At 39.6% G+C, this 26,221-nt stretch overlaps 1 protein-coding gene across 4 annotated transcripts in view; it reads right to left on the bottom strand.

The window, feature by feature from the left end:
* The window catches only part of GLIS1 (GLIS family zinc finger 1), a 195,195-nt gene extending 168,974 nt beyond the window's left edge, over positions 1–26,221 (bottom strand). The window contains exons 1-2 of one of the 4 annotated variants that reach the window (XM_082225650.1): positions 26,189–26,221; positions 19,845–20,255 (exon numbers count right to left, since the gene is read on the bottom strand). In XM_082225650.1, the coding sequence (XP_082081776.1) occupies positions 19,845–20,184 (340 nt within the window). In that variant the 5' untranslated portion in view covers positions 20,185–20,255; positions 26,189–26,221. Of the gene's footprint in view, positions 1–19,844; positions 20,256–22,000; positions 22,291–26,188 lie in introns of those variants that run through there. The other 3 variants (XM_082225649.1, XM_082225651.1, XM_082225652.1) reach the window with 3 other exon arrangements.

Here is a 26,221-nt window from a genome sequence, read left to right as displayed (position 1 = left end):
GCAACACAGCCATCTTCTCAGAAAAACTCTTCACAAGCTCAAGAGGTCAAGACACGAGAGCTTTAGCAACTAATCTACACTTAATGACCCACCCAGTGATATTCAGAATATCACTCATGAAATCACCCAAGATATCCCTCAAGTAATTAATGACCCACCCAGTGATATCACTCATGAAATCACCCAAGATATCCCTCAAGTAATTAAGGAACAAAAGAAGAAAAGGCACACTAATCTAGGAACTTCCTCTCTGCCCAGAACGTTGGAGGCTATACACCACACCCCTCAACAGTATTTATAGGAACTCAAACACCAGACTCTGCTCTGTTCCAGTAACAAGAAGCCGAAAGCACCAGCCTGAAGATGACGAGTGAGACCTCGTCGAAACGTCGCACAGACACCCCGACTCTTACACGGGAAGACACCCGAAGACACCAAAACCTGCATATATATATATATATATATATATATATATATATATATATATATAAAACAAACTTTAAATAATGGTTGTGACAGCACGTCAGAGCAGCATAGACTCCACTCAGTTTTCAGTGAGGTAAACGAAGGGACCGTGGGAACCATCTAACTTCTACATCCTCAAAGGTCCAGGGCATGGAGAGTATTGGACTTAATTCAAATCCCAGCTCAGAGTGACTGGGTAGCCTTGGGCTTGTCATAATCTCTCCAGGATTTCAAGTGTGGATAAAATGGGTTATAAAAGCTCTTTGAACATAAAATGGAATTAATAAAATGATAAATAAGGCTGTAGAGATTTGATGGGATACCCACACGTAGGGTACTTGTGTCTAGTCACAGAAAGCTAGGTAAGAAAGCAACAGGCAAAATATGTTGCTAAACTTGGGAATGAAGAACTGATGGCTAGTTCTAGTGGGGCAAATGTGATAATCTATATGTGAAGAGCAAATAGCTACTCTAAGCACCACAGTTAGGCAGAAGAGGTGGAGTATAAATATCAATTAAATTAAAAGATGAACACTGAATTAATGTTGCCCTTTGTATATACAGTGTCTAGTGATATATATAAGATTCACCTGACTCACAAAAATATTTTTTGGCAGTTAAATGTGAGAGTTATGGCAATATCTACACTACAAACTTAAACTCTTTGCCAGTCCGTTCCTCTTTCCTGGGAATTATAGTGCATTAAGCACCTGCTAGAAATATTTTTGTTTGTACAAGCATATTCAGACATGTTGAATGTTGACATGCATTTTAATCTGGTTTTTAACTTATCCATGATTTTAATTAATTTGTTTATGTTTTAAATGCTGTTTTTCACCGAAATCTTGCTTTATTCTTTTTGTAAGCCACTTTGAGGTTTTATTACAATCAAGAAGTATATAAATCTTATGAAACAAAATTAATATATAGGTAAATAACCAGGAAAACTAATGAAAAATTTCCCATGTCTGCATATACCCTTATTGTCCAACGCATTTTTAGACCACTATGGTCCTTCATCAGGGAAATTCAGATATATAGAAGTTCAATATACATGGTACAGTATATAATAGTACAAGGAAGTACATGGCACTTCTGTGTATCTGAATTTCCTTGATGAAAGTGGAGTGGTCCAAAATGTTTTCCCCACGCTGTGCTTTTTGTTTCATTTTCTAAGCAGATCGGATGCAAAATCACATTTCATTATAAATTTAATAGCAGGTGGGGGGAGGATTGAACTAGACACAATGCTAAAAGTATCATTGGATTCCAACCTTAGTATCAGGTATGTGGGGGAGGGGTAAGAGATGAGCTTTAACCCTTCCTTCTCCAGCTGTTCCACCCTATAGCTTACTGAAATTAATGAGTAAGTTAATTGTAACAAGTCATGTTGATTGTGAGGGAAATGAAGCGGAACTAACTCATTTTGGATTGAGGCCACTGCTTTTAAGACTGCAGCCATAAAAAGAAAAAAGCTTTCAAAGAAAAATTATGGGCAAAAAGACAGATTCGGCCTCAAACCTGTGCCCTCAAAGGCTAGCCACTTTAAAAAAAAAAAAACAAACACTATTTTTCAATGGAAGTGGTTGGCACTTATGCCCTTCCTTGCTTCCAGCTGATTTTCCTCTGCAATCAGTGTTTAATTTTTAGAAAAAGGTATGCCAGGGCTCCGAGACCTGTCTAAAAACATCATCCTCTGACGCAAAGACCTGGTTGTGTGGTGGTGGTTCTGTATTCAGTGGTGAGGGAAATAATTCCTGTGAAGGTACAGAGGGCGTTTTCACTCATTCATATTTCATAATCAGAAAAACACTGTGAAACTCAAATGGCTACTTCACAACACCTTTGCACACACTGCTTTTAGTAGCAGTTCTAAGAAACATAACCTCATCCAATTCTTGCTACAGAAGTCATTGCCATGACTACAAAAGGGTTTGAGATAAATTTCAGCATGAATCCAACATATTATTTAGTGTTTGCTACATTAATGGAAAAATGCTTGTTCTCAGACCTTTACTAATTGGACATTCACAGGATGAGCTGCAGAGCTAAGAGCCAAAGTAGCAATCCCTGCTTACATGTAAATATTAGCATCAGGAGCAATTAGGCACATGGTTGTTCAAATTCTCTACCACTAACCAAAGAGGAAGCAGGGGAGTGGTGGCCTACACAGGGCAAAACGCTATGGTATCAAATGTACAGAGTACACAATGATAAGCTGCGCATCACTGCCACACCACTTGCAACATGGATGGGGCACCTTTTGCCCTCCAGTTGCCGCCCATCTACACTCCATTGTGGACGCGGGTGGCGCTGTGGGTAAAACCTCAGTGCCTAGGACTTGCCGATCGTATGGTTGGCGGTTCGAATCCCCGTGGCAGGGTGAGCTCCCGTCTTTCGGTCCCAGCTCCTGCCCACCTAGCAGTTCGAAAGCACCTCTAAGTGCAAGTAGATAAATAGGTACCGCTTTATAGTGGGAAGGTAAACAGTGTTTACGTGTGCTGCGCTGGTGCTGGCTCACCAGAGCAGCTTCGTCACGCTGGCCACGTGACCCGGAAGTGTCTGCGGACAGCGCTGGCTCCCGGCCTCTTAAGTGAGATGAGCGCACAACACTAGAGTCAGACACGACTGGCCCGTACGGGCAGGGGTACCTTTACCTTTACACTCCATTGTCCTGGGGAGTTGTAGTTCAGCAACATTTTGAGTGTCAAAAGTTCCCCACCTCTGGCCTACAATATAGACCATCCCACCCAGCCACACCATCCTAGTCCATATACCCATTCTGCTAATACGCCATGGTTCTTAAACATTTAGCCATTATGAAATAGTATAAAAGTGGGGGGCGTGTCCTAAAATAAAATAACTAATATCTGAATGGGTTATGCTGTAGAAGGGGGTCGTATGAGCTTATTAACACTGGAAGTAGCTAATGGATAACAAGAAATAATGGAATTCTTTCTCCAAGCAATTATACTGTAATATAAGGCTTTCTAACTTCTTCCTGTCTGGTCCTTTGGGCCCATGAACAAGTCAACATAAGAAATAAAATTAAGTGTTTCACTTATACAGCTTTGAAGCAGACCTTCGTTACTACCGATGAAATACTGCTCAACTCATTAAATGCTAAAATCTCTTTTATAGTTTCAAATATCATGTTACCACTCTGCTAATGCTCTATTTTTGGGCTAAGCTTCTTGCATTACTGTTACAATTTAGCACAATTTCAAATGGACAGTTGGCTTTGATAAGTTTGCAGCATGTTATGAAAAGGGTTCCCCTGATCTGCGGCAGTACCTGCAGAAGGGGGGAAATTGTGGGGTGAAGGGAGATAGCTTTTGCACTGTTTCCCAAAGTGAACAAAGAAAAAGAAAGACTTGTTACCTTAAAACAGTCTGTTCCTTGGCACAGGACGTCCCTTCCATGCCCAAGAGGGGGGGGGGACAATTCCTTGATGTCAATTTTTCTTCTTACCCTGTCATACTCCTACCCCTCCAATGTGAAACCACAGAGGAAACAGAGTCCTAGCTTCCTGTTTTAGAGGAATTGCATTAGTATACAGACCCTAAGGCAACAAGTTAATGAAAAATGAAGATTTTATAAAAGTGTTGGCAGCCTTATAAAGTATGTGCCTGAAGTCCTTGTGTATGCAGGAGTGTGTACACAAACTTGGTTAACTTTAAAAAGAACATTTGACATAGTATGACCTTTACATTACTAACAATCACATCTCTTAAAGTGCAGGAAGGTGAAAAAATAGATAGACGAAAAGACATTTTGGGGGAATTTATTTTTTTTATAAACATTGGACTCCCAACTCTTCATAAAATTATTTGAATAAAATAAAATGCAAAAATTTAACCAGACTCACCAGGAATCATTTTATTAAAAGTTTTCTGAAATTGTTTCTTGACATACAGAATAGAGGCCAAATTCCTGAAACCTGGAGTAGCTCTGTTATCACAGCTATACCCAAATCACAGAAAGATCTTGAGCAAGTTGAATCATATAGCCCTAATTCACTGATTAATGTGGTTGCTAAATTATTTACAGGCATAGTGATCAGCAGACTTTCAAAAATTTTACCCAACTTTGTCCACCATGACCAAGTCAGATTCATAAGACAAAGATTCACAGCCTTCCCTATTAGAAGGGTTCTCAATACAATTTTATTTTTAGTCAATCATATCCAGAACCTACTGTTCTCCTGATGCTGAACACAGTCAAAGCAACTGATCATTTAAACTAGCAATATCTACAAGTCTACATTCCTTTGGTGTTAGCACACCCTGGGTTGAGATGCTTTATAATTTAGATTATGTGGCACTGGCCCAAGTTTTGATGACTGAGGAATGCTGTTCAATATTTCCCATTGGCCAGGGCATGAAGCAGGGCTGCCCATTGTCTTTCCTGCTTTTTGCCCTGGCCATGGAACCCCTAGCTTTGGCATTGAAAGCAGAGGGAGGCTGGCAGATGCTGACTCTCCTGCCCACTCCTTCCCCAGAAGCCCTCCCAGCCCCCACAATTCATCTCCAGATGAACATGTAAAGCTATGGAAGATGTCTCTACTCAATTTTCATTGATTCCCCACTTCCTCTCAGTCCCCAGTACCACAATCCTTCCCCAATCATTGGGGAAGGCTTTCAGAAGAGGGCTGTCACAGGGCAGCAAAATCCGCTTTTGCCAAACCTCATCCACACACTTTACTCTCAAGTCCAACCCTGTGACTTTTCCCTTGCATTCAGAGGAAATCCCATAATGTAAAAATTACTATTACAATTTAATGAATATTGAATGCTCTCAAAAACATAACTTACACATATATTTTGACAGGTTCAAGATTAATTTCTTTTGCTTTTTTTTAAAACTACCGCCTCTTTCACACAGATTTTTCTTTCCACATTTTCCTATGCATCATGAAAAAGTACAGCTGAATGGGAATGAGACTACTTACTAAAAGGAAATAGCCTACGCTATTCTACAGCAACAAGTTCTCAGTTATGCAGGATTAATTTTGGTTTTTTCTTTTTTCTTTTCAGTTCACAAACCTCATCACACAGAACACAGTGACCTATTTACAGGAAACATTTGTCAGGCTGGAGAATGCCTTGAAAAAATATATAAATCCTACTGCCTGGTTTTATTTTATGAGTTCTGGTCACAGTTCCATCCTCAAAACAGTATTCCTGATGACCTTTAATCTTTCTCCTCACTTGGAACTTGAGTCAGCATCACTCCAAAAGTCGGAATGAAATCTGTGAAATGTTCTATAAACTGTGAATTACAACTTCATGCCTTAATCTGCAAGAACTCAATAAGTTTAATGACAAATTGTAGTAGAGAAGGGATTTGTCTTGGGACTACAAAGCAGATAGTTTTGGTTACTTTTTCCCAGCAGGCTTCAGACAGCTATGAAGCTAGTCAAACTGTACCAACTTATTAAACAAACCCTCTTTGGATTCATAAAAATGCTTATTTAGCACACTGCATGCTTGGAAAGAACCACAGGAATAAAATTAATTAGCATTGGCCTGAAACAGTTTGCATTTACAACTGTAATGCAAGCGTGGGTAGAACAGTCATCTCAAAACCTTTATTTAATGCAGTCACCAAGTTTTTTCTTTGATGAAGCAACAGCAAGCTGAAGGTTATTGAAAATTTATTCACCCACGCTAACTGCAGACTCACAAAAATAAAGTGGCCATCTGCTAAAAACACCACTTTGCCTAAGGGCACACATAAAATACAAATGTAAACACAATTTTCAGTCAGCCATGTATACATGTGTGAACCTATCTATAGGGTAAGAAACACTCCAAATTTCACTTAGGAAGCGCCAACTATTTTTCTTGACTATGGGTGGGTGATTATTACTATTTTGGAATATAAGGCTTCAGTAGAAGAGGCACAATTATTACAAACTCAGCAGTACTGTACACACATTCAAAAGTCGTGTGGAAATACAGCAAATTACAGAAAACACAGCTCTGCTCAAACTAGACACTACAAATCAAATCTCTTGTGCCTGGGGAATTCATTTTACTAATGAGGCACTGGATAATATAAAATATTATTGATTACTGATATTGACTTCTCTTTAATATATTTTATGAACTTTTTCATAACCTGCTGAGTATTTTAAGAAAAGTGGAGTATGAATTTCTAAATGAATAGTGCTATTAAAAAGGGGGTTATTATTTGTAGTATAAGGCACATCTATAAGTTGTAAAATATTTCAAAAACGGGTTACTGAAAGATGGTATCTTAATATGGCAAATAAAAGGCCACAACATTTAATAATGTTTATTGAACACCAAAGATACTCTATCTCAAAGTGATCCCATATTCCAGAGATACAGGTGTAGGGATTACAACATAACAGCACTCATTATGCAACAAGTATATTAACATTGCACTGTATGATAAAGATACAGAAGAAACAACTTTTTTTAAAAAGATTTTATCTTTAGAGGTTTATCATTTTTGAATAAATATTTCATGAAGCTGCTTAAAATATTGCAAGATACAAATTCATTTAATATAACCTTTTAACATAACTCATGATAAACAGTATTAGAATCACCAGCACAAAGTAGTAGTAACTCAACCATGCATTAGTTAAGTTCCTAGTTATGTTGTTTTTCAGTCATCTTAAACAAAACAACAGTTGGGGCCTGCCTGATCTCTACAGGTATACGGTTATATATCATAATTGCACAGTTGCTGTTGAGAAGGCCCTGCTAAATTTCCTTGCCAATCTAATCACTTTTACTGGTCTGAGCTAGATGAGGATGATTACGATGGTTTTAATTTATTATCTTCCCTTCACCCTAAGGTCCCAGGATGGGTTACAAGAATTTGAAATACTACATGATAAACAATTTAAAAGATGGAGAAGCTCCTAAAAGTATACACCTCAAGTGTCAAAGGCCACATTGAACACATACAATTTCAGGGTTTACCAAAAACTGTACAGTGAAGTGGCCAGGTACACCTCTGTGGGAATCCTATCATTATTGATTTATGTATTACCTGCCCTGCATCCAAAGATCCTGGGTCAGGTTACAGTATTAAAAACACAAGATTTACACAAGAAAAGTAAAGAAAATTAAATGCAAATAAAGCACAGTAAGAAGAGAGTCCACAGAGATAGAAGAGAGAAGAGAGGAAAGATAATCATTTTAAAACTGATTATCTAAGAGTATTGAACTTTTTATCTATGTATCTATCTATCATAAACTAGTAAAATGAGGTCAATAGTCTAGACTCTCGATAGAGGGATAAACTTTATATATTGGAGGAAGCCCTTGATGAGAACAATGCATATTTTCTGTGCTGTCAAGTTCTGTCCCAGATTTATTTCATGCTCCTGCTGCTTCATTAGGAAATTATTATTTTTAATTTTAAATGTTTTTATATCATCTTTAGAAAAATAACAACACAGTGTAAAGCCGTCAACAATCAAACAAACCTTGGTGTATAACAATCAAATATTTCAGTTCAAACTTAGGTTAGTGAGTTTGTGAATAAAACCAAGGAATTCTGTTTTACAGGAAGCAATCTGGACTAAAAGAAAAATTTAAGACCATTCTCTTCTGTATTTTTTTAAGTGTTAAATTAAGTGCTACATTACGTGTTACATTAAATGCTACATATAAGTAGGCTTGCCTATTTTATTTTTATTTTGTATTTGACTTCTTCTTAAGCTTACAATAAGCACTAATACAAAACAGATAACTTTACCAGAGTTAAACAAACAAACATTCTCTGGATACAAAACAGCCTCCTTGTTCCAGTAAGCTTATAAATCTCTTAAGACTGAGATCTAAAGATTCAATCTCAGCAAATTCAGTTCCATAGGGATAAAGAACTGTGGCTGGCGCTAAAAGTGCAATCTTATACATACCTTCTTGGAAGTAAATTCCATCGAGTTACTGCCAGGTAAGTGGGTGCAGCCTAAATTCACTAGGTTATTTGTCTTGAGACCTCTGAATGCACCAAACTTCTGTATCATATAGGATAGTGTAGACAGTGTGGTACCCTTTAGATCAGGGAAGTCCAGCCTTTCATACTAAGTGGGCTGCAAGAGTACTTTGACACAAAACCTCCATCAGCCCCTTTCAGCATGGTCAAGGATGATGGGAGCTATAGTCCACAACACTGGGAAGTAGCACTATTTCTGATACATTCATTCTGGATTGGATTGGTTCTTGACCAATTGGCAGACCCAGGTTTGCTGCTGCCTAATTTTGCTCCACTCGGGAATTGGCTGGATTCTTATGTTTTTTGCCTTGTAACGTATTTTCCTTAAAACTCCATGGTTTTCCCCACCTTAGAAAACTTTCTTGTACAGAGCAATCACAACTTACATGACAACTGTGTTCCTGGGGGTGCGCATAAAGGCAGAATCATGTAATAATAATAATAATAATAAATTTTATTTATATCCCGCCCTCCCCAGCCGAAGCCGGGCTCAGGGCGGCTATCAACAATAAAACAGTACAAAAGTAAAGTCAGAATGACCCCTGGAATCACCCCTGCTGCCTGAAATCTCGTGAGATTGGGACCATCCACGGGAACATCCCAGAGGCCTTGTGCAACTGTCCCAACCTTCCAACCACCAACCTTCTAGTTAACAGCCAGATGCACTGACCCACTGCTCCACCTGGAGAGCCCTTCCACAAAAGGAAAACAACATATTAAGCAAGAGAGCCTCATTAAATCACCGGACAACATTGTTGTACTCATGGTCCAATTTAGATCATCTGCTTCAATTAAAACTTGACTATCAAAAAGGCAATCAATTGATTGTCTAACATTTCATACAAATGCATATTCACCTTCTTGACTAGAAACAATTCTAATTTTACAAGCAGGTATAGTCCATCAAAAGGCAGTGCCTTTTTCTGTGTAAACTTTCCAATTAAGGCAGTGCGAGTCCTTTTCCATTTACCTGGCCTTTAAAATGTGTTCTTTTATCAGGTTTTAATGTCCAATGCAATTTAATCAGAAACACATGCCTCATAAATATCATCTGTCATGTTCCATTAGTTTCATGCAGAAAAAGTACAAGTCAATAAACAAAGGTTGTGCCATAAATCTGCCTTGAACACATTATACCACAAATAAGAAAATAAAAACACGTGTGTCCTTTGACCTGAAACGTTTTAAAGATGGGAACTCTAGGTATTGTTTTATACCTTCAGAAATGTTTTAAGTGTTCACAATTAAATTGCATACCTAAGCAACCTCGATTTACATAATGTTGATATGTAGATGGTGATTACCCAAGAACCATGCCTGCAAGGTACCTGCTAAATCACATCAATGCTTCTGGGGTTGATACCGATAGCAGGAACTGCACAATGAAAACCAGTTCCCTCCACTAGGCAACTCTGGTATAAAATACCCTTGGAACTCTGAAAACCCCTTACACGTAGCAATTAAGAGAGATGGTGGGTGGGTGGGAGGCAAGTTAATCTTACTGACTTGAAATCTGGTTGAAACTTTTCGCAGCAGTGAATGCATGGCCTGACATACTATACTGCATAAGAAAGAAAGATCTTATAGAGCTGCTTCGGTCTACCCTATCTCCGTTAAACATAACTGAAAGTGCGGACCCTTTGCTCCTCCTTTCCTAGTACAAGCAATCAAACCAGGAAGCCTCTAATTACCCATAGTTTCACGTTTCATCCGAACGATGGTTACCAGCTTCAGAACATGCCAGGACCCTAAACCAAATTCAAACTTCAAAGAACCCCCCCCCCCCAAATCAAGAAATGCTTCCATGGGAGCCACAAGAAAGTGTATCCCTGCCATAGGATTAAATAATATATTTGTTTCCTTCCTAGGCTTGGCATTTCTTGGGTGTAAGCTCACACCCACATCTATATACCATAACTGCAATTTGCTATTAATAAATGACCTATACAGAATCATAGACTGGACGTGGTAACTGCATTCCACATACATTGGTGGTCATGCATATATTTTCTGCGCACCTGACACTGCTTTATCACATACTGTCATATACTATTTCTGGTATTACCTCTTTCTCTCTTCCCTACCCCAATGCATCATGGATCCCTTTCTCTCCTTCATCCTATTGCAGCCAGTTTTCCCTTCAGAGTGAATCTATTCATATAGTTTTCCCGCACATCCTTTCTGCTCTGCTTTTGTAGAATTGAGCTTTTTTAATATCTCAGGAAATAAGAAGTACCTCATATCTGTAAAACTGATTTATTTTTCTTTGATGAAACCAACTCTGCATTTTGCCAGGAAAACCAATGTTTCTCTGGTGACCAAAATGTAAAATCAAACCTAAAATAAAAAGTTTCAAACATCTGATTCACTTAGCAGTCAACAGAGCAAGCTCAAATGGAGCTTAGCAGGATTTTTGGAATGTCTTAAAAATGTGTGACTAACTCAACTTCTAAAGAGGTTATTTGCGCGTTAGATTTTTGGTCTCCCCACAGGAAAAAAAACACCATTGGAGTAAATTGCAGGCTGTGATGTTGGTGGCAAGGTAAAAAGTTGTTGCAACAGGAACATCTTTACAATTTAAAGAGACAATGGAGGGGGAATCAGCTTTTGTTGACTTTTAAAGCATTAGGAAAAGGAATGGAAAGATGATCAGCAACTTCTCACCTAAGAAGCCCAAGCTTTGCTTGTAGTAAAAAGTTCAATATGTCCCTGTCCATGCCCAAGTAGATAGAAGGCTCTTTCTCTTTCTCTCTCCCTGAGGTACATAAGGCCTTGCAAAAGTAGCATTGCTGTGACTCATAGAAAAGCCAGGCTTGAGGAAAAAACATCTGATGAGGCCTAACTGAGCATAGAAATGGGAAAACTGCCTGACATGGGACAACCACCACCTGCAGTGCAGCTTCTTAGAAACTGAGTTTTATACGCCATGCCATGGTGATGCCACTAAGAACAAGCATCCCAGTGAAGTTCCACACATCTGTCCCACAGTAAAGTCATGTGTATCATCATACTATTGGTTGTCCTTAGGAAACTCACACTGCCAGCATCAGAAAATGGCTCACTGTGACCACACAAACATGCTGGCTCCTAGGCAGGAACTCGTATCCCTTTGCTTCTCCCTGGCCTTTACGTCAACACAGCACAGCACAGCTGCTAAGTCAAAGTTTGTATTAGTGTGCCATCCAACCCAGAGATCATGGTCTCTCTTCCTTGGCTTCAGATCTTGGTTAGGGAGGAGCAACTTTAATGATTATCCCAGGTTCGACCAAACCTTGACTTAGCTGCCATGGTTACCTAAAAAAACCAGGAAGAGCAAAGCAACTACAATTTCCTCCTTGGGAGCCAGAATATTCACACTAAGCCATGGCCAATGATGTTTTTGTGGGGGGACAAGGAAATCATATCACGTGATGAATTGCTTTCGTGTTAAGGTATTTCCGTCAGATATAGGGAGGACCGCTACAGAGGTGGCAGCCCATATAGCAGGTAACTTGGTTGTGCAGAGGCTTCAAAGATGCATGGGACTAGTTTACCCAACCAATAAATAATAATAATAATAATAATAATAGTTATTACCTAAGAAGAATAGGGTGGATCCTAAAAACACACCTCTCGGGTGTCAAAGACCAGGGTAAAAAGGAGTTACCAAAAGTTATAGATTGAAGAGTCTATGCACACTTCTGTGGGAATTTCACACCAGGGGCAGCCACAGAGAATGCTCTCTCCTAGGCCTGCACCCCCCCCCCAAACTTCTGAGGGAGATGGAACTATGAAAACAGGACCGTAGGGTCTATAGGGAAGAAGGTAGTTTCTGATATATCCTCTTTGTTAGTAAAAAAAAAGGGCAAGGATAATGTGGTATCATAGAAGCTACGCAGACTCTTCTCATTGCTCCCTCAATTTTAGCTTTAGGTTGAAACACCAAGAGAAAAAGTGGGTGCGTGGAAATTCTCCAGCTAGAAATCCTTCCTATGAATATCACCCAGTATAATCCACTAACTGGGAGTATATTTTTGAGGTGGGGGTGTCCAAGTGATTTTTTTTTTACAAGTCTAATCTAAACTAGAGTGGCATATAAAACAACTTTTGCACTAGCAAAATTTCAAGGAAGTTATTAAGCAATATGAAAACAAAGCTGAATGTGAAGAAACCGGTGATGTCAACCCACGGTCCATATTGTTGTCTCACTGACGTCAATGGCAAAGTCACTCTTTATTTCAGTTGTTGTTGTGTAGTCATGCCCGACTCTTCGTGAACCCATGGACAGTAGAAACAAAATTAAGTCATATTTGCTGCCAATGTTCCCCAGTCCATCAGGGGTGAGGATTTCGCAAAGTGCTCGGAGCTCAATTCTCCTCTTTGAAGACAACAACAATTCCCTTTGATTTAAAATGGAAGCAGTTGCAGCAACCCTGAGCACGTGCATAAATACTACTGTAAGAAACTCTCCTGGGGAAACAGTAAGAAATCCATCCATCTCCCTCTTCTTTGTAATCCACACAAACCACAAAGTCATCTGCCTGGCACACACAGGGCAAACCAAGGTTTCCATAAAAAAGGGTTAAGGAGGTTGGGTGGTCTATTTTAGCAGAAGCTAAGGAACAACTTGCCTTGTTCAAATGCTATTCCAATACCATTTTCTGTTTCCCTTTGGGGTTACTCACCATACATGGGACAATTCCAGGAAAGAGCAAATTCTATCAGGGGTTCACCGATGCCTTGCCCTCAGTGCAGGAGTCAGATTAAATTAAACCCAGCTGCTGCAGCAATAGGATAGAGGAAGAGCCGAAAATCCAAGAACTTTAAAATGTGTACAGAATTGGTCCTATTCTCATGTAAATCACTTTCAAAAGCATTATATTTTTTGATGTAAGTCAATGTGAGATGTTTATTATTATAATTTTTTAAAAGAAAACTGCACCACCCTGCTCTGCTTCCTTTGGTCCGATAGCTCTGAAGTGTGCCACTCATCCCTCCCAGCAAAATATCCCATTTCATAAACCTGTTCCTAGATATCTGAAACGACACATCATTAAGCGCTTAGCTTTAGGCATCCAACATTCCAAAGAATTTAAACGTATTATAAAGAAACCTGGACCACGTTAAGCATGAAGAACTTAAGTGCACATCCATCTAGAGAAGCGTTTCATTTCTTATTTGGCAGTTATGCCACTGTCAATCTTAAACAAGGAAAAATATATTCGCAACAAAACCAATTGGGATCTTTTACTTGAAGCAACCAAAAGCAACCTAGGCTTTGATAGTGGGTATGATTAAATTTCATTTCACTCTAATTGTTGTTGGGTTGTTGTTGTTTTCCCCCAAGGATTGGCGGCTTTAGTTTTTAAGCTACTTCACTTCCATAAAACATGAAATAGCAGTGAATCACTGGAACACATTGGCTGTAAAGTTTAGGCCTTACGGTATGCACTGGGAAGTTACTTGGCTTCACTGTTGCACCATATATTAATCCTCTTGTACGTACCATAACTTGTAAAACTGTATGATTACATAAAGATTACTATTTTATGAAAGGTTAGTCATTGATTTACACATTGGATTCTCTTTGTCTTATCCAGTATGCCTAACTTATTCAGACCTGGAAGGCAGGCAAAATACATCATCTACTATTATACATATTTCTACTAAGTATTAAAATACCAGATCCCAAGAGTCACATTTCATATAGTTCAGCAATGTTCCAGAATAAACCAAGTCTTCAACCCCTTAAGAGCTTAAAATAACAGCAATTGAAATATGCATTAAAAAGTTAGTTTTATGGTATTTGCTGATGTCTTCTTAGGGCCACCCTCCCTCCCCAAAGTAAAACATGCAAATGCACACAAGAATTACATTATTTTTCTTCTTACATCAAGATTCTTGCTATTATCTGTAAATCCTTCATAATCAGGTATCCCTTTGATTTTTTTAAAAAAAAATCATTTGCCTAATCCTTGAAACAAATTTACAAATCAGATTTATTCCACTGCTGTGCTTTTTATTAGGAAATCATGTAAAACTATCAAAGACCTATTCAAGCATAGCAATATAAAAGGTCAGTCGACATCAACCAGTAACATCAAACTTTACAATATTTATTTTAATGTACTGATTGGCCAGATAGAGCTTGGCTCATTACTTTGCAATGGTTTGAATAAGTTCTTGCAATTCGTAAATACACAAAACCACATGAAAATTGAAACAGCATAAGTTGGAGCTGTTTCGTACAGCAGTATTTTTCCCAGTAACTGTCAGTGATGAATCATCATTTAATAAAACACAAATTAAACCACAGAAAAAAGGGGGGGAATCCTTTTGCCAGCTTACCAGTGAAGCATGTGTCGTACAAATAAGAAAGCATTCACACATACTGGATGCCTTAAGAGTGTAAGAGAGTGGGCAGAAAACTTGGCAGCTAGTCTTCAAAGGTATTTAAGTCCAAACCTAAAGGCAAAACTGGAATTGAATTTAGATTAAATGGTCTTTGGCTTTTCACATGCCAAAAAGGGTAGTGGGAGAACTCTTGCTATTTCATTACATTAAGGGGGGAAATTGGACGCCTTTAAACCCAATCAATTTTAATGCAATAAATGCATATTTTAAAATAATTTGTGGCACACAATTTTTATACACCATCTTTGGGATTGTGGGAAAGGAATGCATTTTCCGAAATGCAAACTCCATCACCGCATCCATTGCAACAGCAATTGTCAGGCTGCATATGGCTCGCATGACTGTAGGGACTAACTATTATATTAGCCACATATCCATTAGTGCACAGGTTCCCAAACTTTATTCCACAGACCACTTCATTCAGGTGATCTGCAATCTGTAAAAATACAATTAAAAATCATGCAGCATCTAGCACAGCACATTATAATTGCTACAACATGAAGAAAAATTATTAAGTGGTCCATTGGGACCCATAGTAATTTTCAAGAGCTCTGTGGACATAAACATTTGGGAACTGCTGCATTAGTACAAGCAACATTCTCCCTGATCCCCAGCTCTCCATCATTTTATGAATGTCTATTATTTAGAAATACTGTAATACCTTCCTGCGCGTCTGCATAGACACACAGGCTAGTAAAACATTTTCACGTGCTAACTTCTGTGAGTTTGTTCATTAGATCATCTTACAATCAGCAGCTATGATAAGACTAATGATTTTACATCTCTGAGGCTTCCCTACATGGGTTATACTATGGATTGCTGGCAGGATCCACAAAGCTCAATTACTTGAAATTCAATAAAACAGTATTATTTGCTTAGACTGACAGTCCCAGCAAGCTTTGGATAATGAGAAATTCTGGAAAATCAAATTCAGGTTTGAAGAAAGAGGAAGATTATGGTGTGGTTGGCTGCAGCCCACGACCTAGAGTTTATTGTCAGTTAGACAGTTGGTAGATTATGCCCATTTCTGAGCAAGTCGTCCAGTAACTGCAAGTGTAGAGGGAGTTTGATCCAATAGGAACACTTGAATCAACCCCCTACCTAGCTGGTCCTGTTTTTGAAATAGCACCTAGTGTGGCACAGCTGGTTAAAAAACAGACTGCCAACTGGCCAGCAACATTATTGAAATGGAGCTTCAGAAACTAACACTGAGAAATCAAATGTAACAAGTCGCAGAAAGGATGGATCAATCTATGAAGGAATACTCTCAGTTTACACCACCTTTCTGAGTACAGTGGTACCTCGGGTTACATACGCTTCAGGTTACAGACTCCGCTATACCCAGAAATAGTACTTCGGGTTAAGAACTTTGCTTCAGGATGAGAACAGAAATCGTGCTCTGGCGGCACGGCGACAGCAGGAGGCCCTATTAGCTAAAGTGGTGCTTCAGGTTAAGAACAGTTTCAGGTTAAGAATGGACCTCCAGAACGAATTAAGTACTTAACCCAAGGTACCACTGTACTGGAGAAATCACACACATACACACCCCTACCTTAAAATGGTATCAGTCTCCCTCCACCAAGGCTGTGTGAGATTAGCTGAAGGATGAGTGGACTATCTGCAAATGACACCAGTCTGCTCCAGGAGTCCCATTTCTATTTGTAAAATATCTCTCTCCATCCATGTCATTGTACTCAGTGTCTTCACTAAGTTTAGACAATGAAAGGACAGTGGACAGGTGTGATGGCGGTCTATGTACTGTAAGAGCACAGAGGGCATATACTTGCAAGACCTCAGAAGAGTATTATCTATTCTAATCAGAAAACACCATAATAGGATAAATTTCAACAACAGCCCGTACAAAAGGTAGATTATCTCCTACAAATGACAGGAGTTGCTTCTTCTAATTAATGTGGCTATATCTTTATTTTCGTAAACACTATTATGAAGAAATTGTACAAGACAATTGAAAGAAGGCATATTCTCTGATGCTACAAGGTGGCACACCTACACAGGTGAAGAGAAAAGGTAGGCAGCCTATATGCTGAGTAAGTCTGACATCAAGAACAGCCAGGCTGGTTTTTTTGTTTTCGTTTTAGAAAGTTCAGAATCTTCTTTTCCACAGTGAATAGCATTTCTGAGCAAGTCCTCATAAATAGCCAAATACTCAGAAATGAGAAAGCTTAGCAGACCAACTGCTTTTATTATTAACATATAACTTCAAATATTTACAGGCACGCCAAGCAAAATATTGTGACTCCCAGGATTTGCCCAAAATGTTTTAGCTCCAACAAGCTTGAGGTATCAGCAAACCTTTGCTGTGAATTTTCCAGGACAATCTGTACCTCGGCAGTAAATGTCCGTGTGAGCCACAACTGGATTTCAGCACTCATAGCTGAACTTCAGCTTGCTGAAACGAGCTTGTTAATTTAATGTGTAGATATTTATTTTATTTTTAATTTTAGAAGGTGAGAAGCTGCTTGCATATCACCCTAATCACCTTGATTTCATAGCACAAAGCTCATACTGTATAGTGTAGTAGCTGAGAGTGAGAGTGTCAGAATATCACAGGGCAGTGACCGGAAAACAATAATTTTTTGCTACTATCCCTGCACTGTGTAATGCCCTTCCCTCTGCCATATGTGAGCAGGAGCCAACAACTGCTTCACATATCTTTTCCTGACCCATAAGATTGGACCCTGCCTTACACATCTGAATCCTCTGGACTGCTGTTTTATTCACTTTAATATGTTTTATGTGGGTTAGTATTATATTATTATTATTTGATTTATTACCCACCCTTTACCCTAAGGTGCCAAGACAGCTTACAATATTAAAACAGAACATTACAACACAATATTAAGAACAGTTTATAATTTTAATGTTTTAATCATATTTTGTTTTTAGACTGTACACTGCTTAGAATTTTTGAAATATTCAGTTCATCAATGCTTTTAAATGAATAAATAATATTTAGCTTTACAAGCTACTGTAATGGTTATTGAGCTAGAATATGCAAAATGGTGTGAATACCCACCTGAAATAATTCTATCCATAAACATTCACTGGCTCACACATTATTTTAGGACCATTAATAGCCACATTCACACAAGCACTAAGTCAAACCACATTCACATAAGCACTAAGCAATTACACTAAGGTTTGGGCTTAGTGTTATCGCCAAACACAGGATCATGCTTAAGCTCTCTCCCCTCCTTAACTATGATCTGTAGCCAAGGCTTGTTCTTGATTGTTCAGCTGCAGATTAGTTATGTAGAATTAGGTGCAAATTTACTTAATTTCATGGCAAGTCATTTAGGTACCTACTTCTCTTCCTCTGGGACCTAGATGCTATACTCTGAGCAAAACATTCAAAGGGAAGTTGATGGATTTAGATTTATATACTGTAACAGAAAGAAAGAAAATGGATACAATGACAGCATCCTTTAGAATTTTTCTGGCTAGTGCACCGATTCTTGAAACACCTGTGGTAAACCCACTGCAGAAGTTAAGCCTTCTGCCCAGAAAGACAGCTGAAAACCTCCTGAGCCAAGCCATTGTAAATCACCAGTTCAAAGCCACCACATGAATACTTTGAGGCTCCTACTCCAGATCCTTTACACCTCTGTCCCAACTCTCCTCTCGCTCAAGCAGTCCTTTATGAAGAACATTGCCATTGTGCTTTTTTAAGAAGAAAAAACAGGATACCCATGTGAAGATGTTAGATGCTATCATCTCTGCTACGTTTTGCTGCATCACTTCAAAACATCACTTCTTAGAGGACAGATATTATCTCCCACCAAACAGTTTCATTTTCGATAAGTCTGTGTGCGCCAGCAGATAAACCTGAGACCTGACATATAATTAAATTTTTAGAAAGAAAACCTTTTTATTTCAGCAGGCACTTGAAGGAGACAAAACTGATGTCTTGTTTTTCTTGCTGCTTTTTAAGGATCTTTCTGGAAGGTTTTAAATTGTGTTTCATTTTTCTAATACTTTATCCTGAATTGCATACTATTGGCCATCTCTTTTGAGATGAAACAAAGAGTTCTCACCCTTCAGTTTCAGCCGTTTTAGTACGAAAAAGGAAGGAAGCACTGACAAATGCTACCACTCTGGGTACTACTGTTTTCCATTGCAAATTATGTACAGTACTCCCCATTCTTGCTATGAAGATTTCCATGGGATAAATCAGACTGCTTTCTTTCATCCTAGATTTCAGAGTTGGTACACACTGAATTAGCATATTAGAGTCAGCCCATGTACACATTTGAAAAGCCCCAACGCGTTTACATGTTATCAGACCTCCTACTGGAAAATCTTTCTTTCAAATCCCATTGTACTATAGTCCTCATCACTCAGACTCACTTCCACATTTGTAGAATGAAAAAATTGCTCATCTACTCACAAGATTTAAACAATAACTTATAATAATAAATATGTTCAGCACCTTGCAACGAAGGATGACACAAAACTATTATTAATGAAGCTTAAGTGAGGCATTTTGAAAGCAGAAACTTTACAAGCCAAATAGGAAACAAGTTTGCATGGCCATATTTGTCTCTCAAGTAAACAATACTGGCTATAACATGCTTAGTTTTCAAACACCAAAAACCCTACCAGACACCTAAGATGGCGACAGTTTCGTTTTCTCTTGAAATCAAGAGAGAGGGCAATAACTAAACTAACCTTACTACACCCACAAATACGGAACAAAGAAGAAATAAGAGTGTTTTCTCTCTTTTCTGACACGGTGCCTATACAGCATTGTCTGCACATATTTTTCAGAACTTGGTCTTGCTATTTCTTTCAAGTATTGATGACTAACTAGGCCATCTACAAGGGAAGTCTGGTTTAAATTGTCTTGTGGTGAGAAGGTGAAGGAAAGCTGCCAAGCTAACAAATAAATTAAGTGAATAAAAAAAGCAAATAGCATCCTGAGAAACAAGGAAGGAAAAGGAGACCACAGATGAAATATTTTACAGTTCATGCACTTTATTACTCACCCTTTTGCTGGAAATACTCTCTGCCAGTTTTAGGGCATCGTGTCTCTTGTGTCCTTTGCAGAATAGGAAGTCTCTCAAATATGCTAGGTCTTTTGGGAAAGAGATCTAGCAGAGGCACTGGCAGTTCAGGTTGGATCTGCTGAGCTTCAGTGCTGTCACCACCATTGCTGACAGTTATTTTAAAGGACATCTGGGAATTCAAAAAAGCTCGACTGCTATTTGAACAGCTACCTTGGGGCAGCTCCTTCATAGGCATGACTTGGCGTTTGTCAAGGACTTCAAAGAATGCGGCACTGCTGCTGCTGCTGGACTTCGGATAATCTGCCACTTCATAGTGCATATTGATGCCCCTCTACTGGAGGGGCTCCCTTCCAAGTCTCCTACATCAAGTGGAGCAAGAAATGTTGAAGTCTGTCAACAAATTAAATGTTGATTAGCATTCTTTATTTACTTCAGATATGGAAACAGACACAATTGCCTATAGCAAGCAACAAATCACCTCTAGATGATCAGGAAGTACAAATTTACTAATCTAGAAGACAGCTGACTGGTTGATTTCAATTTTGGACCATCAGTCTAGCATAAATGACTAGCAGACTAGAATGCAAGTAAGCAAACTGACAGTAGCACTTCTGTGGGCAGTAAAATGTGTGGGCTTCCAGAGGAGTATGCATATGAGGCTGCAATCCTGCACCTACTCTGAGGAACACACCGTACTCCATAGGATTGAATTATGAGTAGACATCTATGGGATTACAGTGTCATTCTGTAGTCAAAATATTCTCCACAATAGATGTGTAATGTATTGTGGCATCAGCTTTTATAGGGCAGAGCCCACTACAAGATACAGATTTATAAACAAAAGCAAATCCTATTTTCTAACTAATTTAAATAAAGAAATAAGATGTCTGTTTCCAAAATATTTCATTTATTCATTTTTAACATTTTACCATAATTCTGTCACTCAGTACCAGAAAAAATATTGATCATGCATGGGATAAGTTTATCAAGAGGTGTCACTGAAAGACTGACCATTTAGACCATGGGATGATCCTTAGCCTCAACTAGGCAAACTCAGATTTGCATAGATTGTGGCTAGCAAAGTCTCACCAATAGCCAGTCTTTGGAGATGGGAATTCCAAAATCAAATTAATCCTTTCAACCCCAATAGAATGTGGCAATTAAATATTTACAGCCATGGAAAGCGTCATTTAGCAGCATGTGCCCTTCTTGATCTCACACCCCAGTACACATTCCAGTCAAACATTCCAAAAGAAGAATTCCTTTATAAATCTTAAAATCCATGGGGATCCGTAAATAACATCTATGCAGCGTATTGACTTGTGCATTGGCTAGTGCATTCAGCCTATTGTCCAATGAAGTGTAAATCAGATGCTTATTTTTTTTAAGAGAACAATAAATACCAGGCAGGAAAGACTGCAAAGTATTTTGTTGTGGCTAGAAGCTTGGAAGCAATGGGAAGTTTGAGGATTTGTTAGGTTTTGCTAATAGATGAATGTAAGTTTCCCTACAACGCTACCCTTGGTCTTCTCATGGGGGGGAAGGGGGGAGGGACTCTTAATGTTTTGCTCCTGCTGATTCTTTCACTTCTGCCTGACAAAGCGCAATGGCCAAGACTGCAGCAGAACTTCGTTTATTTATTTTTTAAAAAAGCAGCAAGTTGCATTTCTGAATTTGTTGAAACAGCACGATTAGCGAACAACGCATCACTCTCTCAGAATGCAGAACTGCCTTCCCGCTGCCTTTGGGCGCTCTTAACTTTTGCGGGGAATCCTAAGCGCCTGAACTGCTGAACGAGGAGTTCTGCTGCAGCCGAAAACTTGCTACCTGCATTTTAGAGCGATATAACAAAATTTAGCCTCGCTAAAGTGGGGGCGGGGGGGATGCCTGCAGGCAATATTCACTGCACGGGTCCGCATGTTTCCAGGGCAGCCTCGCCGTAGGTACTTCAGGGAGCTCTTAACGCCCAACTCCTCCAAGCAGCCAAGGGCAGAAAGAGAGGTTCCCCGCCGGGGATTAGCTAAAGAGACCAGAACTCTGCCTTTGCAACCCACGCCAGGTGGAGAGCATCTCAATTAGGCAGGCATGCCCACTCCCCTGCAGGTGAAAAGCCGGACCCTCCCCATGCCCCCTACCTGCCGGAGTCTGTCGCGGGAGACGACGCTGCCGTCTCAACAACTGCATCGCTGGAAGAGCTCCGACGGCGATCGCTCCTCTCCGCCTTGCGCCGCCGTAGCTTCTCCAGCCGCTCGGCGTTGCCTCTAACGCCGGGCGCCTGATTGAAGGCAGCCGCGGTCATTGCCCTTCCAAGGCGCCGGTGGCTGAGGAAGCCCAGCCCCTGAGTCAGATCGGGCGGAGAGGAACCGCCCCTTCGGGGCTGGGATGGGCGGCGAGCGTACAAGGGCCAGCGAAGGGACACGCGGGTGCAAAGGAGCGCACGCCGGCACGTGGCGGCGCAAAACTATCCTCGCTCGCTCCTTCTTGCCCGGGTTTGTGAGTGCATCAGTGGACAGCTTAGTGCCGGTCCAACTGAGCTATCCAGACATGCCTATCAAGGTGATCTGCAGGATATCGGAATTACGCCCCTAAAATGCAGCTGTAATTGTTTCTCTTCTTTCTTTCGTTTCTGCTCTCTTTTTACGGAAGAAACTGAGCATCTGCATCACACTTGTTTTGATTCATGTTGCAGCGGTATCGCCGTTTCCAACTACAGTACCTGCATTTTGTTCCACTGGAAAATGCGATTCGTCATTTCCCAAATAGCCTTTGTAATTATAGTAGCACAGATCGCAGCTACACACACAATGGGATTGGTATTTTGTGGGCAGAGTTGGCATAAATATACATAAACTTTAAAATAGCAGAGGACTGAATTTTGCTGAAACAGAGTAACAAGCTACTTCTCTGGAATTTCTCACTACACTGAACAAAACACTCACGCGCTGTTCCTGAACACCAGCAGAGTTTGCCACAATGTTTATGGAAAACAGCGTATATTGCAAAAGAAGCTTATGTAGATCACAGACTACTTTGATGCATGAAGCAGAACAAAATCATCATATATGGATTTTGTAGCCCCACGGGGAGTATATCCTGGACCTAGGCAAAATGAGGTGGTATTCAGTGCCAGTCCTACTCCAAGTAGACCCATTGAAGTTACTAAACATGACTAGTTTAGGCTCATTAACTTCAGTGGGACTAGTCTGAGGAGCACTTGGGTTGTTTACAACCCATTGTTCCATTCATTGTCTTTCAAGAAAGACTGGAAAGCTCACATTTTGTACTCTTAGTAAAGCACCATGCTGATTTCTTCGTTAAGGGTTGCATTATGTAGTTTGCATTATGGAGACAAGTATTAAGACCTTTTCAATAAATAACTGATTACAATATTCTTAAGGATCCTTTTAAAACTTGCTTTACTTGGGAAAGGTAGAGAACATGCTTTGCATGGCAGGGAAGGGGCACCAGCGAGATCTCAGCTGAAATTGGTAGTGGGGTGGGGAGCCCAGGTCGGAAACACCTTGTGAGCTTCCTCCACCTGAGATGACTGCTTCACCTTGCTCATGGGTAGGCTGGCACTGACCCCTTTGTCAATTCACTGTAAAGAACAGGTCTTCACAAAAGCAGGCTGTATGCATTTTCATCAAGCTTCACTTAAATCTCTGTACAGCTAAGGGAAGCTAACCAAAGCCAATACATAAAGATAACGGCTGGATATAAAAAGGGTTGTGGAGAGAGAGAGAGAAATGAGCATATCTAGCATCTATAAATATATTATTTCAAAATCAAAGACACCCAGTCAATAGATAGATGAATCAATGGTTTGACTTAGCAAAAGATAGCTGTTCCTATCTCAGTATTTTATTTACTGATCACAGTGACTATCTAGGGTTTCAGATGTTACATTCCCAGCCCTATCTGGTGATGGCAGGGCTTGAACCTGGGACCTTCTGCACGCAAAGTAATTGCCCTGCAATGAGCTAGAGCATAGGCAAACTCAGCCCTCCAGATGTTTTGAGACTGCAATTCCCATCATCCCTGACCACTGGTCCTGTTAGCTAGGGATCATGGGAGTTGTAGTCCCAAAAACATCTGGAGGGCCGAGTTTGCCTATGCCTGAGCTAGAGCCCTTTCTCAAGGGAGCAGCTATCTCTAAACAGAGGAAGGCAACAATGCAATTGGGAGCGTAGCTTGGGGCTAGATACCATAATGCTATCGATACTGCTTAATAATTAATTTTGGCAGAGTGATCGTGTGAGCATGTTAATCAAATTTAGGTCCAATTTAGTCCAACAAGGAAATGTTGTGGTACATTTTGTGACATATAATACCACTGAGCTTGAGGCAAAACAGTATATGGCTTGGGCCCAGGCTACCCAAATGATTGTATCTCCCTATATTAACCCACCTGGGGGCTAAGATCCTCAAGTGAGCATATTGTCTTGGTCCCATCAACATCATAAGTACAGTTGACATTGACATGAGAGAGGGAGAGGGGGAGAGAGAGAGAGAGAGAGAGAGAGAGAGAGAGAGAGAGCCTTTTCTGTAGCTGCTTCCATATTGTAGAATTCCCTCCCAAGAAAGACTAGATTGGCTATGTTTTCTTTCAGCTAACAGGCTAAGACCTTCCTATTAAAGGCAGGCCTCTGAAAACTAAGGTACAAATGATGCTGGTGACTGGGCTGCTGTCAGGGCAAACTGTATTTTAATTGCTGGTTCTAAATGAGTTCTGATGTATTTTAATTATTGCTTTTAACCTGTTTACTTTGTATTTTATAAAGTGGCTTGGGAGAAAGTCAGGATATAAGTACATTAAATAATAACAATAGCCAGGTTATATTAAAGTAATTAAATTAGCTATGGATATCACCTACACATTCAGCACCCATTATACCAACTTGCCCAATTTTTGCCATTTCCCCCCCAATGTTACATACTTTGCCTCCAAGGTCCCCACTGGTTCCCTGGTATAAGAAGTGGCTTTAAGCACCATTCTACATAAAAATTGGGCTATGAAACAGAAAGAAAAGAGGGTTTTTTTAATTGCTTTAAATAATCTCATCCTCCCAAAAAGAGATGGCTTGTCCAGCAAGGAATCAAAAGAATGCTACCATTTTCTTTTTAGAGACTTATTTTCTGGGCTTGTTTCTAGTTGCTTAATAACTATTAACTTAATAAGCTTGGGAGCAATTGTCCTGGAGGAACCACAACAGAGGTTCAAAACACATTAGAACTGGTGAAATCCATTATGCAGCAATTTGACTTTACCTCTAAGTTTCCCCCTATTTGATTAGTATGGTCCTGTTTTACAGCTGGGAACCAAATTGCTCTTCCCCATATCAACAGAACATATTTCGAAAAGTGTGGACAACCTGTAGCCACTCTTAGTTACACATGCCAACTTATCTTTCCTAGTCATCAGCTATCACACATGTTGCATGATCAGAAGGGAAGGAGAATATCTACAAAAATAATCTTAATAAGGTAGACTGTCTTTTAAAATTACAATGAAATGCTTATTTATTTAATAAGATGATGATAATGATGATTGGATGGTCGTTTTTCAGAAAGCCTAATTATACATTACAAAAACTCCAGTGCAGCTTAAAAAACAAAAAAAAAACCCTGAAGCAGTTTAGGGAGCAATGAACTGGGATGAGAAAAGTGGAAAAGGGAAGGGTGGGCAAGCATTTACCTGCTGTTATAATATATCTGTTATAATACTCCAAATCACTCTCACCCCACTCCATAGGGTTCCAAACAAGTTCAAGTGCTCCACAGACATTACCCCAATAAGCTTTCTTCCCTGATGCATGTTTGCAAGGTCCCATATAATCAGTGGGATTTGCTCATGAGTAGCATGCCTAACACCATAAACATGACTTACAGTCCCTATAAGATGGGTCGGTATTATTATCACTATGGTACAAACAAAATGAGATTGAGGGAATAATGTTTTACATCAGGCCATGTAGTGAGTGCATGACTTACGTAGAGGTTTGAGCAGGAGTTTCCTGGCAGCCAGCTAACACTCTTAGGGCTAATGGGTTAATGGAAGATGCCACATCCATTAACAATTGTATTATTTTTGTTAAAGTAAATTGCAGGTGCACAAATCCATGCTGGGACTCTGGTTGAGAGGGACTTTAATCATTTGCCTCTCAATGCAATGTTTATCTCTTACTTATAACAAAATGGTCTTTAGTTTCTCAGTGAAGGCCACTTCGCATATTAAATTTTGGGGCATAAAAATTAACCTCTGTGCTAAAATAGCAATGTGCATGAAAGGTCTAACTATGGAGTTTCTGTCCAGTTGAGTGTACCTGGTTCAGAAAGTTGATACATGCGTCTGGCAC

The sequence above is a fragment of the Podarcis vaucheri genome, assembly GCF_965113315.1.
Source record: "Podarcis vaucheri genome assembly, chromosome: 6".
Taxonomy (NCBI): domain Eukaryota; kingdom Metazoa; phylum Chordata; class Lepidosauria; order Squamata; family Lacertidae; genus Podarcis; species Podarcis vaucheri.
This window is presented reverse-complemented; position numbering and strand designations above follow the sequence as displayed.